General features: G+C 33.9%; 1 protein-coding gene across 1 annotated transcript; it reads left to right on the forward strand.

The window, feature by feature from the left end:
- The first annotated feature begins 11,824 nt into the window (after positions 1–11,824).
- LOC139874716 (rapid alkalinization factor-like) lies at positions 11,825–12,166 on the forward strand. Its single transcript, XM_071862124.1, has one exon. The coding sequence runs from the start codon at positions 11,825–11,827 to the stop codon at positions 12,164–12,166; it is 342 nt and encodes a 113-aa protein (XP_071718225.1).
- The last annotated feature ends 3,428 nt before the right edge of the window (positions 12,167–15,594 follow it).

Here is a 15,594-nt window from a genome sequence, read left to right on the forward strand (position 1 = left end):
ATCTTAACGCTATATTAGTTTAATTTTATAAAAATACAAATATATAAATAAAAGTAATATTATTATTATAAAGGGGGGTTTTTACCGTTTAATGATCGGTTTGTCGATTTTAAAACTTTAGTTGCAGTTAAAACAAAATGTAAAAATATTAAATAAATAAAAGACTTAACTTAAAGCGTAAAGTAAATAACGATAATGAAATTGCGATAAATAAAAGTGCGATAAAATAAACTTGCGATAATTAAAAAGTACGATAATTAAAAGTGCAATTAAATACAATAACAATAAATAAAAGTTCGATAATTAGAAGTGCAATTAAATATAAAATAAAGGAAATTAAATATGAAATAAAAGAATTATGCTTATTTAAACTTCCGTAATCATGATGTTTGACGTGTTGATTTTAGTTTTATGCCCATGGGTTAATTGTCCTTTGTCCTGGATTATTTAATATGTCCGTCTGGTTTTTGTCCATAACAGTCCATCAGTCATAAATATAAAGTGCGAGTGTCCTCGTCAAATTATCCTTATACCCGAAGTTAAATATTCCAACTAATTGGGGACTTAAACTGTAACAAGGTTTTAATACTTTGTTTAATAATTACACCAGGATGTCGACTGCGTGTAACCCAAGGTTTTAATACTTTGTTATCAATTATGCCAAGTGTCCTTGTACATAATTTCACCCCTGTTTTAATAATTCTAGTGGTTATTAATCCATTCCCGTGTCCGGTTAAATAAACGATTATTCGTACATATAAATACCCTGCCCATCGTATCCGATCGAGTGTATATGGTTATTTATAGGGACGTCCAATTATAAATCTTTATATTAACATTAATAAATTATCATTTAGTTAAACAAATATAAAGCCCATTAATAGCCCATAGTCTAATTTACACAAGTGTCATTCTTTTGTCCAAACCCCAATTATGGTACAAAGCCCAATTACCCAATTTTAGTAATTAGCCCAACATCATGATTACTTCGTTTTAAATAAGCATAATAATAACTTAGCTACGAGACATTAAATTAAAAAGGTTGAACATAACTTACAATGATTAAAAATAGCGTAGCGTTACACGGACAGAATTTCGACTTACACCCTTACAACATTCGCTAACATACCCTTATTATTAAAAATTAAAATTAAAATATAAATATATATATATAATTTACGTATGATGAAGAAGGAAAAAGATGTGTTTTGTGTTACACCAAAGCTCGATTTTTATAGGTCTGTGATCTGAAAAAGATGCTCATGCGATCACATGAGCTTTACCCTTCAAGGCCATGCGATCGCATGGCCAGCTGGGGAGAGCCAAATTTGGTTGTTTTCTTCTGCCGACGTTTATTTAAATATAATATAATATATATATTAATTTTAAGAATTAATTATATATTATATTATATTCATATGCATAGTTGACTTGTAATTTTTAGTCCGTTGCGTCGAGCGTTGAGAGTTGACTCTGGTCCCGGTTCCGGATTTTCGAACGTCCTTGCGAATAATTTAATATCTTGTACTTTGCGTTTTGAATCTTGTACTCTTGTAATTTTGAGACGTTTCTTATCAATAATTGGAACCTCATTGATTGTATTTTGTACTTTTGAGCTTTTTGGTCGTTTGCGTCTTCAATTCGTCGAATCTTCCTTTTGTCTTCACCTTTTATTATTTAAACGAATATCACTTGTAAATAGAACAATTGCAACTAAAAACTTGTCTTTCTTGAGGAATAATACTATGAAATATATGTTCGTTTTTAGCATTATCAATAATTCAGTTGTCCATATTTTTTAATTCGTTCATCGAAATTACGCAATCTCTAAATGAAAGGTTATTGATTTTTCGCCAGCTTTCCAAAAACATGCATGTCATATACCTTATATCAGTAATATATGTATTAAATTTGTGATCTATCATAAACTATTTAACGACAAAATTAATCGTACTAGCATGCATAATCCTATATACTTGAGCACTAGTCAGGGATACACTATTAATATATAATAGATAAGATATAAATGTTTACGTATCAATATTGTGATTCAATATTGTAGGAAACTACGTAAACGCAACAGAGATGATAAATACTAGTTTGTCTTACGACCAAAACCCTTGAACAATACCCAAAACCTCCTTAGTAATAACCCATAGTTTCCTTAGCTCTATCCTGCTTGAAAACCCATTTTGAAAGTGACACGCTCATGACCTCGTCGTAGTATTTTATGTATAATACTAATAATAATACAAATACTACTAATAATAATAAGATTAATAATAATATTAATCTTAATAATAATAATAATAAATAATAATAATAAATAATAATAATAATAATATTACAGAGGGAGTAGTATATGTGTAAAAAAAAAACTCGAGCAGAAACTGGCCTTTTATAGGCAACTTTTTGGAATCTGATGCCCATGCGATCGCATGGGTTTTTAGTGTATTTGCCATGCGATCGCATGGCCGCCTGATCCATCTCAAAATGTTTTTGTTTGCTAGTTCGTCGACATATTTAAATATAATATATATAATATATATAATTTAAATAATTAATTATATATTATATTAAATTCATGTGCATAGTTAACTTGTAATTTTCATTCTGATGACTCGTACGATGTCACTCGACTTATGTCCCGGTTTCGGTTTCTCGAACGCATTTTCATACGCTTAGAAAACTTGCATTTACGTTTTGTGACTCGTACCTTTGTCAAAATGTAGTCTTAAATTATCAATAAACTATATCATTCAAAGTGTATCTTAAACTTTCGAGTGTTTTGGTCATTTACTTCTATAAATCATTGTCTCGCTATTTGTTAATATATATATATATATATAATAACAAATCGTTTTATGACCAAGTTAATATATATTTTCAACATTCATAAACACGTTTTAAATATACGTCGCAAGTTATTCATACAATTAATATTCCAACATATCATATATATTCAAATAAATATTTAAACCAATAAGTTTAATGTACGGTATCAAACAATTAATACATTGTTACGTTTTCAAGTTTAATGTACGGCATATGATATCTCTTGGGAAGAACTGAAAAAGATGCTAATCGAGGAGTACTGTCCTCGAAACGAGATCAGAAAAATGGAATCTGAGTTACGTAATCTGAAGGTTATCGGCGCGAATCTCAATAACTATGAAAAGCGTTTCATGGAACTAGCCTTGTTGTGTCCCGAATTGGTGCCAAACGAGAAACAAAAGATAGAAATGTATATTGACGGTTTATCGATCAATATCAAAGGAAAACAACTGAAGGAAAGAGGAAATGGGAAGACTATAAGGGCAAAAGTACTCACCTGAAGAAACAAGAAACTTTTAAAGGTAAACAAGATGGGGCAACTGCAAGTCTAAACTATAAGGGACCCCATCCGTTCTGCAAAAGATGTTACACACATCATGCAGGTTATTGCCAAGTGGTCTGTGATAAGTGCAACAAGAAAGGACATGTGGCGAAAGATTGTTATGCCACCGTTTCTGAAGTAAAGACAAAACTGACCGATGTCAAGAAATGTTTTGGATGCGGGAAGTCTGGTCACTTTATAAATCAATGCCCTGATAAGGAGAAGAACAAAGAACCCGCACGTGGGAGGGCATTTAATGTTAGTGCCAGTAAAGCACGTGAGGATCCTAATCTTGTCACGGGTACGTTTACCGTTAATAATCAACTAGCTTCTATTATGTTTGATACGGGTGCTGATAGAAGTTATATGTGTAAAGACTTTAGTTTTAAACTAAAATGTGCATCATTACCTCTAGACGATAAATATACTATTGAATTAGCTAATGGTAAACTGATAAAAGCCGATAAAATTTGCCATGGTTGCGAAATGAATCTCGCTGGTGAAACCTTCAAAATCGATTTGATACCCGTAGAATTAGGAAGTTTTGACGTAATCGTTGGCATGGACTGGATGTCCAAAACAAGAGCGGAAGTTGTTTGCGCTGAGAAAGCAATTCGCATCCCTCGTAAGGATGAAACGTCATTAATGATTTATGGGGAGAAGAGCAACTCAAAGCTGAACTTTATCAGCTGTATGAAGGCCCAGAAACTTATAAGAAAAGGTTGTTATGCTATTCTGGCACATGTAAAGAAGATCGATACTGAAGAAAGAAGCATTAATGACATGCCGGTTGTAAGAGAATATCCCGGAGTATTTCCAGAAGAATTACCGGGGCTACCTCCACACAGATGTGTAGAATTCCAGATTGATCTCATACCAGGAGCTGCACCTGTAGCCCGATCTCCATATAGACTTGCACCTTCAGAAATGCAAGAATTACAAGACCAGTTGCAAGAATTATCGGACCGTGGATTTATTCGTCCTAGTTTTTCACCTTGGGGTGCTCCTATTCTGCTGGTCAAGAAGAAGGATGGATCAATGAGAATGTGCATAGATTACCGAGAATTAAACAAATTAACGATCAAGAATCGGTACCCATTACCGAGGATTGATGATTTGTTTGATCAATTGCAAGGATCAAGTGTTTATTCTAAGATTGATCTACGCTCCGGATATCATCAACTGAGAGTGAAGGAAGAAGATGTTCCTAAAACCGCGTTCAGAACCCGTTACGGTCACTATGAGTTTCTAGTCATGCCTTTTGGATTAACTAATGCTCCAGCAGTATTCATGGATCTAATGAATCGCATCTGTAGACCGTATTTAGACAAATTTGTCATTGTTTTTATCGACGACATATTGATTTACTCGAAGAACAAGGAAGAACATGAGCAACACTTAAGACTGGTACTGGAGATACTCCAGAAAGAAGAATTGTACGCAAAATTTTCGAAGTGTGATTTCTGGTTACAAGAAGTACAATTTTTGGGCCATGTTGTCAGTAAACATGGAATTAAAGTTGACCCCGCCAAGATCGAAGCCATTAGTAAATGGGAAATACCGAAGACTCCAATACAAATCCGCCAATTCTTAGGTCTTGCTGGTTACTACAGAAGATTCATTCAAGATTTCTCTAGAATCGCCAAACCCTTAACTGCATTGCCTCAAAAGGGAAAGAAGTATGATTGGTCCACGGAACAGGAATCCTCATTCCAGTTATTAAAGAAGAAGTTAACGTCTGCACCCATTTTGTCATTACCGGAAGGAAATGATGATTTCGTGATCTATTGTGATGCTTCACGCCAAGGTTTAGGATGTGTATTAATGCAACGCACAAAAGTCATCGCATACGCCTCACGACAACTAAAAATTCATGAAAAGAACTATACGACGCACGATTTGGAACTTGGAGCAGTAGTTTTTGCACTCAAAATATGGAGACACTATCTATATGGCACCAAGTGTACAGTGTACACCGACCATAAGAGTCTTCAGCATATTTTTGATCAAAAACAACTTAATATGAGGCAACGTCGCTGGGTAGAGTTATTAAACGATTACGATTGTGAAATCCGTTACCACCCCGGAAAGGCTAATGTTGTAGCTGATGCCCTAAGTCGAAAAGAAAGAGTAAAACCTCTTAGGGTCCGAGCTTTGAATATTACAATTCGTACGGATCTCACAAAGCAAATTCAAGCAGCACAGTTAGAGGCTTTAAAAGAAGAAAATGAAAAAGGCGAAATGAGCAGAGGGTTAGAAAAACAGCTTGAAGTAAAAGCCGATGGAACCCTGTATTTTGCTGATAGGATATGGGTACCAAAACATGGTAATCTAAGGCAACTAGTACTAGATGAAGCACACAAAACGAGGTACTCAATTCACCCAGGAAACGAGAAAATGTACCACGATCTCAAGAAGTTTTATTGGTGGCCTAATATGAAGACAGAAATTGCTACTTATGTAAGCAAATGTTTGACGTGTGCAAAGGTCAAAGCTGAGCACCAAAAGCCGTCAGGATTACTGCAACAACCAGAAATTCCGCAGTGGAAGTGGGAAAGAATAACTATGGATTTCATTACGAAATTGCCAAGGACTGCAAGTAGTCATGATACTATTTGGGTGATAGTTGATCGTCTAACTAAATCAGCTCACTTTCTACCAATAAAGGAGACAGACAGTATGGAGAAATTAGCACGCCTATATTTGAAGGAAGTAGTTTCCAGGCATGGTGTACCCATCTCTATCATATCTGATCGCGACACCCGATTCACATCACGTTTCTGGCAGTCATTACAAAAAGCATTGGGAACTCGATTAGATATGAGCACCGCTTATCACCCACAGACAGATGGTCAAAGTGAAAGAACAATACAAACATTGGAAGACATGTTACGGGCATGCGTGATTGACTTTGGAACCAGTTGGGATCGACACTTACCGTTGGCAGAATTTTCATACAATAACAGCTATCATACGAGCATCAACGCAGCGCCATTTGAAGCACTTTACGGTAGAAAGTGCAGATCTCCTATATGTTGGAGTGAAGTAGGAGAAAGACAACTTACTGGACCAGAAATTATTCACGAAACCACCGAAAAGATCATTCAAATACAACAGCGATTGAAAACGGCCATGAGTCGCCAAAAGAGTTATGCTGATGTAAGAAGAAAACCGCTAGAATTTCAAGTGGGCGACAAAGTCATGCTGAAAGTGTCACCCTGGAAAGGCGTTGTACGATTCGGTAAACGAGGAAAGCTAAGTCCTAGGTACGTAGGACCCTTTGAAATCACCGAAAGAATTGGAACAGTTGCTTATCGATTAAAGCTACCGCAAGAACTTAGTAGTGTTCACAACACATTTCACGTGTCAAATTTGAAGAAATGTTTAGCTGAAGAGGATGTCGTAATTCCTCTTGACGAAATACGAATCAATGATAAACTCCATTTTATCGAAGAACCTGTTGAAATCATGGACCGTGAGGTCAAACAATTAAAACAAAGCAAAATACCGATAGTTAGGGTTCGTTGGAACGCAAGACGAGGACCCGAGTTTACTTGGGAACGTGAAGATCAGATGAAGCAAAAGTATCCACATTTGTTCACTGATATCGCTCATGAAATAGGTACTACTCAAAATTTCGGGACGAAATTTTCTTTAAGGGGGAGGTACTGTGATGACCCGAAAATTTTTGACTTATTTAAACCAATTCTCTATACGATTTATTATTTTAACACGCTAAACAAAGTCTGTTAGATTGAGTCTCAAAATTTTAGAACTGTTTCATATATACAATTACCTTTGATTACTCTCGACGATTCATGAACAATTATATGTATATATATGTACAAGTAAAAAACGACTTTCCTACAGTAAAACCCTATTTGCTACAGTAAAAATTACTTGCTACAGTAAAACACTATTTGCTACAGTGAAATCGTATTTTGCTACAGTGCTACCGTATTTTGCTACAGTGCTACAGTGAAACCGTATTTTGCTACATTTTGCTACAATGAAACCGTATTTTGCTACAGTGCTACAGTGAAACCGTATTTTGCTACTATTTGCTACAGTGAAACAGTATTTTGCTACAGTGCTACAGTGAAACCTTATTTTGCTGCAGTTTGCTACAGTGAAACACTATTGCTACAGTAAACACTATTTGCTACAGTAAAACACTATTGCTACAGTAACACTATTGCTACAGTAACACTATTTGCTACAGTAAACACTATTTTGCTACATTGACACTATTTGATGTCGACGAACTAGCAAACAAAAACAGAAAAGGCGGCCATGCGATCGCATGGCAAAAACACTGAAAACTCATGCGATCGCATGAGCTACAGTAAATCGAAAAGTACTATAAAAGGTCAGTTTTGCTCGACGAATTTTTCATAATAATTTCTTTACATAAATTTTATATTTATAATTATAATTATAATTTTAATTTTAAGTTTAATAATAATAAAGTATATTCGAGGGTATTTTTAATTCGGGTTTCAAACCGTTTTAAAATAAGGAAATTTTGGGTATTGTTCGGGGTATTGTTCTTGAATCCAAGACCAACCATACAGTCGTTTACCATCATTACGTCTACGCAATTTGCCTACAATATTGAATCGCAATATTGAACTGTGAGTTATAGTCTCCCTTTTTAAATACTTTAAATATTTTTGGGCTGAGAATACATGCAATTTATTTTAAACGCAATAAGACACAAGTACATACAAAATTCTACACTGAGTTAAACCGAAAATCCCTTAGCTTTGGTAACTAGTAGCTGCCAGTACATAGGATATGGACTGGTGGGCGCGAATAATTGTATATGGATCCATAGGGCTTGACATCCCCGTCCGAACTAGAGCGCTAGCCTTTTAACGGACGTATGTTATTTGAGTTTAAGACACGTTGGTTTGCGTGTATTAAAACGAATGGGGTAATTATCACTATAGCGTTAAGTTTAGTTACCAGGGTGCTCTGTTACGTAGAATCTATTGATAAACTTTTGATGAAATCTTGTGGTCTATCTTTATACATGTTTATGACTCGAGCAATTAAACCTATAACTCACCAACATTCGTGTTGACTTTTTAGCATGTTTTATTCTCAGGTCCTTAGAATGCTTCCGCTGTGATGTGCTTATTGCCTGCATGGAGTCTCTCATGCTTTGTACAAAGTTTATTGCATTCAAAATAAAACTGCGTTGTGTAATAAATAATTGGACTGTGATGTCAACCTGTAAATTAAAGACTTATGTATTTCGGGGTTTTGCTTATACCTAAGCACTCGCCCACATGTTTATAACTTTCTGTGTTTAGAAAGTCACTTATTTTAATGAATGCAATATTTTATCAAAACGTATCATATAGAGGTCAAAACCTCACTGTGGAATCAATGATTGACGTGCCGCGTCAATAGCGATTTTGACGGGTCGTTACATTTATGTATAATACTAATAATAACACAAATACTACTAATAATAATAAGATTAATAATAATATTAATCTTAATAATAATAATAATAATAATAATAATAATAATAATAATAATAATAATAATAATAATAATAATATTACAGAGGGAGTAGTATATGTGTAAAAAAAAAACTCGAGCAGAAACTGGCCTTTTATAGGCAACTTTTTGGAATCTGATGCCCATGCGATCGCATGGGTTTTTAGTGTATTTTCCATGCGATCGCATGGCCGCCTGATCCAGCTCAAAATGTTTTTGTTTGCTAGTTCGTTGACATATTTAAATATAATATATATAATATATATAATTTAAATAATTAATTATATATTATATTAAATTCATGTGCATAGTTAACTTGTAATTTTCGTTCCGATGACTCGTACGATGTCACTCGACTTATGTCCCAGTTCCGGTTTCTCGAACGTATTTTCATACGCTTAGAAAACTTGCAATTTACGTTTTGTGACTCGTACCTTTGTCAAAATATAGTCTTAAATTATCAATAAACTATATCATTCAAAGTATATCTTAAACTTTCGAGTGTTTTGGTCATTTACTTCTATAAATCATTGTCTCGCTATTTGTTAATATATATATAATAACAAATCGTTTTATGACCAAGTTAATATATATTTTCAACATTCATAAACACGTTTTAAATATACGTAGCAAGTTATTCATACAATTAATATTCCAACTTATCATATATATTCAAATAAATATTTAAACTAATAAGTTTAATGTACGGTATCAAACAATTAATACATTGTTACGTTTTCAAGTTATAGTATATATATATATGTGTCTATATACATATAATTGTTCGCGAATCGTTGAGAACAACCGAAAGATATTTGAATATATGAAAGTAGTTCAAAAATTTTGAGATTCAGTTTTACAGACTTTGCTTATCGCGCCAGAAATATTAATCATACAAAGATTAAGTTTAAATTTGGTCAGAAATTTCTGGGTCATCACATTTGTGTTGATAGGAGATGCTTTTGGGACATTTAGCTTTTGAAGTTTGACCAAGATTTGGGTAGTTTAACCCCCAAACATCATGCTCTAGTGTCGTTTGGAATTTAAACTAATTTGGTCGAAACTTGTATTTTGTACAAAACTCGTAATTCGGGCATATGTGGCCCCGGTGTCTTAAACTTCTTTTATTATTGGAATGTGTTAGTTTTACGTATTATAACGTGTTGTGAAAAGCGTTTCGTCTAAAAGTGTCGGGAAGTGGGAGATCTTTAAGCGAAAAATGGCAAAACCGGACAGAAGCTGCCAGGCCTTGCGCGCGCCGCGCACTTAAGGTGCTGCGCGCCGCGCATTACACTGTGTATAAAAAACAATTACTACGCGTATTCGATTGCATAACGGGTTGGGTCGTTACACATGTTCTATTTGGGGATCAAAGGTGGACGCTTTTTAATGGAGGTCTTATAATTATTCACGGGTACAAGAGGGGAACCATGTATATGGTTGAGGAATTGCTAGGTGGAGTTGAAGGTGTTGAAATTTCTAGTAAGCTAATGCTTTCCAGTATTGTTGAGGGGTCTTCTTTGAGTGGGACCTTAAGGGAAGTCAAAACTAGTGGAGATTCAGGTCGAATTGGGTACACTAGAGTCTTGTTGACTTCGGGTAGATCTTCTCCAATGGCAACTTTATTGCCATTAAAAGAAGAAGATGAACAAGAGGTTTTCTAGGAGTCACGGTTAATGATAAATTCGTACAATGTGTGTTGACTCGAGGTGAAAAATCGGGTTTGTCGAAATTCGTGCACACGTATGTGGTCGGTGTTGCAATGGTATAAGTGAAGGCTGTTATATGGAAGATCAAGGGTGTAATTGCGTCCTCACACGGCTGCCTTGATGGTGTTATCCACATATTTGTTCTACCGACGGGTTTATTCTTTGTTGAAAGATAAATCGGGTGGATGATATTGTGTACGGGTAGATGCTTGGGCAATGGTGGCGATTGGGTCGGGTCAGGCTCAAATGACTTGTTATCTCCTAAACTAAGGATATAGGTGTTGTATCCAAAGAGTAGTTCTTGGTCCCAAGCTAGTAACATAAAGACCAAATTATAGCTCAAGACTGCACTTGATTGTGGGTTAACGAGTGAAGTCCGGCGTGATTAGGGTGCAAATTCGACGTATCAATAGGAGATGTAATTAGTGGGTCGGGTTGTTGGTGTGGGATGAAGTTAGGTTAAAGTTGAGAATTGTTTAACGTCTCTTCGAACGGGAGATTGTTGGAGAGCGAAGTCGATTTAAACAAGTCGAATATTGGTGCAGTTGAAGGTCTTTCATATAGGGAGAAAATCTTCCGCATAGGAAGGTGGCTCACATATAGTGAGAATCGGGGATAGTTGGTCAGAACTACTTCATGTATTAGGAGAAAGCCTCCCGTATAGGGAGATTGACTTGACGGGCTGAAAAGAATTTTGACTAGGACTCCTTGTTGTATCGCGATTCTAACTCGTTTTAGGCTATAAATAGCCCATATGTAACCTACAAATTGTACCAATGAATTTTAATAATAAGAATACTCTTTGGTTGACCGATAATTAAAGTAATCACTTTGATTACATATAACCTCGTTATATTCTCGTTTTTTTTTTTTTTTTTTTTTTTTGCGCTAGTTTCTTCGTGTTCTTCACTTTAAATCCATTTGATGTAACTGGGTTTGATAATTTGAAGTTATCAAGTCTTGTTAGGATCATACACTTATTCCTAACAGATTATTATATTTATTTATTTAATTAATTTAGGGAAAAAACATCAACAAGCAGAATGGCAAAGCTGTAAAATACCAACAAAAAGATACCTAATCATACAACGGCCAACATTATTTAATCACATCTAACAGCCTGTCAGCGCGTTTTCTTTGTCACATTGTTAAACACGACACTTTGTTTTCCTTATACAAAAACTATATTTTTGCTCAACTTTTGTATTCAAACTTCAAACACAACACAATGTCAATACCTATTACCTTCTTTCTTCTAAACTTATTCATTATCTCCGCCATGATCCTCCGTCCTACGGCAGCCACAATTGATGATTTCAACTGGCTGCCGAAAAAAGGAGGACAGTGTAGCGGCTCGATTGCTGAATGTATGATTGAAAGCGAATTGGAAATGGAATCAGAGAGTACTAGACGTATACTAGCAACTACTAACTATATTAGTTATGGCGCGTTAAAAGGAAATAATGTTCCGTGTTCTCAAAGAGGTACATCGTATTATAATTGTCAATCGGGTGGTCAAGCTAATCCTTATCAACGTGGTTGTAGTACAATTACACGTTGTCAACGTTGATGTTTTGTTTTTTGGTTTTGTGTTTTGGAAGATTTGTTATTGGGTTTGTTTCTGACTTGGTTTTCTTAATTTCATGTATATTTGATGAATGATACTATAAATAATGAGTTTAAAAGTGAAATAATTTATGAATGTTGTGTTTGTATATGAACTTATTTGTATTATGATTCACATGTTTGCTTGTGTAACTTTGAAATCCCTAGTTTGAATTTTCAGGATGAGTAGTGATAAATTCAACAATATTTTTGATAAATACGGAGTATATTACTTGTTTGTACATTACAACTAGAGTGAATGGATTTATCAAAAAAGTTGTTAAATTTATCATTGTCGATGCCCATGATGATGATTACCTTAATTATTTAAGGGAAATATCATTGTTATTATGTTACATTAGAATATTATGGAAAAAATATTGACGGTTGTTCATAGTACATAAAAAGTTGGATTTCTTTTGTATTTCCATTATGGGTTTTAGATATATTTCATCATTTATTTCGATAAATCTACCCTAATTGTGTATATGATACAAATAACTAATGCATAAAATCGATCTTAGTCTACTTATAAAATGTTAGGAGTAATATAATACTCAATAATAAATTTAAATACTCTCTTCATATCAAAATACGGAGTGTATATTTTATTAACATCTGTTACCTCATTTAAGTAAAATATATAAAATTCATCCTATTAAGAGATAAATGTCATTTTTATCATCTGTTTTAAACATAGATCTTTATAAAAGTAAAAAATATAGATGAAAAGGTAAAATTGATTATCATTTTTATAAGTGATCTGCATCCACATTCACAATAACTCAGTAAGGTCATGAATAGGTCAAAAAATATATTTATTCTATTGTTTATTTAACTATTATCATTTCGTGGAATTAGCCATATAGACAAGTTTTTGAGCCGGCGAGAAAAGGTCAAGAGGATAGAAGTTTAATATATATTCTCTTTTTTATGTTATGATAATATAAAGTTTGATTTGATATTCATTATTTAAACACCACATGTTTTTACATCAATATTTCAATATTTCAATATTATTACATAAAGGACTGGACTTTTCGGCTGTACATATTCTCCAGCTATACTACAGTAATCATATCCTTTATATTTCGAATAAAGTTCATTTAGATGTTTTTTGTTAAATAAAAATATAAAAATAGAGTAAAAAGAATACAATTTAAATTGTTTGATAGAACTTCTAACAAGTAATAATTCAATCATCACCAAATAGTTTTAAAAGAAGGATACATGCATAATTTTTGGATTTGTGATGTCCCAATTAGTTACAATGTTCTTGATGTCTATAGTAAGAGAAGGGCTTGAACATGTTCATTACTACAATTACAATATATAAATAATAAAAGGTGTCACATTACAATTTTATTTACTATGTAATTTTAATCGTATATCATCTTATATTGTACATTATCTATGTTGATTTGCAATTCATATATAAACTTCTTATATTTATTTAGTTTGAAATTTATTCTTATGTCCAAGAGATAGAAATATACATCGGGAACGATTGGGAGAACACCGATCGTCACCGTAACATAACAACCTCAACAACCACAACGTATCATGTGTTGTCACAAAAATGGTACTAAACCACCAAAAAACAATTTCAGACCAGATCTTCTATAAGGATAACATCGGGTCGATCCAAAAACGAAGACACCCCATAAAGGAAAGGACATGAAACATACCCACGACAACAAGCAACCTAAAATTTATTATTTACCTATATTTAGATACAGGTAAATAATTGATAATTATTAACCTAATTTTCTGCTCTAGGTTAAATAAAATCATGAATCTACTACTAACCGCCTATATTTATATTTATTGGTATCAAAGTATTGTTCAATCATTAGTTACCGATGAGGTGTATGTTTATTATTTTAGAAAGTGATGTTACGAGTTCCAATTAGTACCATGAAATGTATTAATCGTATTTTGATCAAATCAATATCACATGTATTGCATTTGATTTTACATGATATGCACCTACCTACCTTTTCACACATTTTGAATCGTTTCTATCATTATTAGGCTCAAGTACAAAGGGTTTTTGAAGTTTGATTTCTTTTTTTTTTCTTTTTTTTTTTTCCCGAAAAATAAAAGGAATATTATTGATATGACCAACATTAAAGTAATGAAGGTAGAAGAAACAAAATACAAGAAAATTTGCAAGAACTACATTAGAGCAGGAAAGCAAAAATGCAAGAAAGAAGACTAAGCTTATTGAAGTCGATATTGAAGCCTTCGTTTTGTCTCGATATGAATCATGAAATTCTTTTTGCTTCATCTGTTGAAAACACACGAAAACTATATATGTTTTAAGCCTTTTAATTTCTTCATCACAGAACTTGATCCCGATTTTGTCTTGAGACGTTTGTTGAGCCCTCCAAACTTTTATATCCGTTTACAAAGATCTCATGTTTTAGAATATTACAACAGCAGTCCAGCCATAAAACGAGTATGAAGCCTTTTACAAGAACACATGTCTCAAGGCGGTTGCTATCCAATGCATACACTTCCAACTAGTGAGCAAAGAGATAAAATCAATCCTCCAAATAGAAAGCAAGCCTCCCGATCTATCAGCGACTTTGACTTGTACATTGTCGAACGAATAATGTTTCCATATTTCGTTCAAAGTAGGTTGCAAAACTTCCTTCACCATTGATTCTTGAATAGCTAAAAATGAATTTGAAAGTGGTTGGCAAAAGCACCCACTATACGGCCTCATGGATTTTTTGTGTTGGGCGGGGTTTCATCATCGACTATGTTTTGCATAAGTTCGCCGAACTTAACCATTTCTTGCTTGAAGGTAAGTTTTTTTGCCCCCATCAAATGGCCATTCAGTTTTGTTATAGTAGATGTAAAAAGTGACTTTATGATCCCATCTTCTTTTTCCTTTTAAGACTTGACGGCAAAAGTGACTTTTTCCATAACTTTTTCCATAGAAAAATGTACCTCCCTTGACTTGAAAACATTTGATAGGAGAGTGTACAGGGCTTTCAAAATTCAAATTCTCACCACCAACGGTAAACTCCCCTCTTCCAGTATATTATCCGGTGAGTTAACCTGAGAATCCGGCCAAACATTTTCACCTTACAGAGTTCTTTTTTGCTCTTTTAAGGCTTTAATTGTACATTGAAGCAGATGGTTATATTCGTCTGTAGTCTCATCCGACATCAGATCCACTTTGTCATCTAGATGTACTTCTTCCACCCACAATTTACATTGTATTTTATTCAATATGATAGCCGTAACATACATATCGATGGGTCCTGGATCTCAATTGTACAATTTGACGAACAATAATTGAAAGGAATGCCATTGATTAACAAGTATGTGATCCTTGAATACTTGTTTCTTCTTTGTACCGTTGGTTGCACTTTTGGAAAT

This window comes from Rutidosis leptorrhynchoides, chromosome 11 (genome assembly GCF_046630445.1).
Source record: "Rutidosis leptorrhynchoides isolate AG116_Rl617_1_P2 chromosome 11, CSIRO_AGI_Rlap_v1, whole genome shotgun sequence".
Classification (NCBI taxonomy): domain Eukaryota; kingdom Viridiplantae; phylum Streptophyta; class Magnoliopsida; order Asterales; family Asteraceae; genus Rutidosis; species Rutidosis leptorrhynchoides.

Bases quoted from the DNA above. Each gene is read 5' to 3' on its own strand.
- LOC139874716 (XM_071862124.1), top strand. From the start codon at position 11,825: ATGTCAATACCTATTACCTTCTTTCTTCTAAACTTATTCATTATCTCC.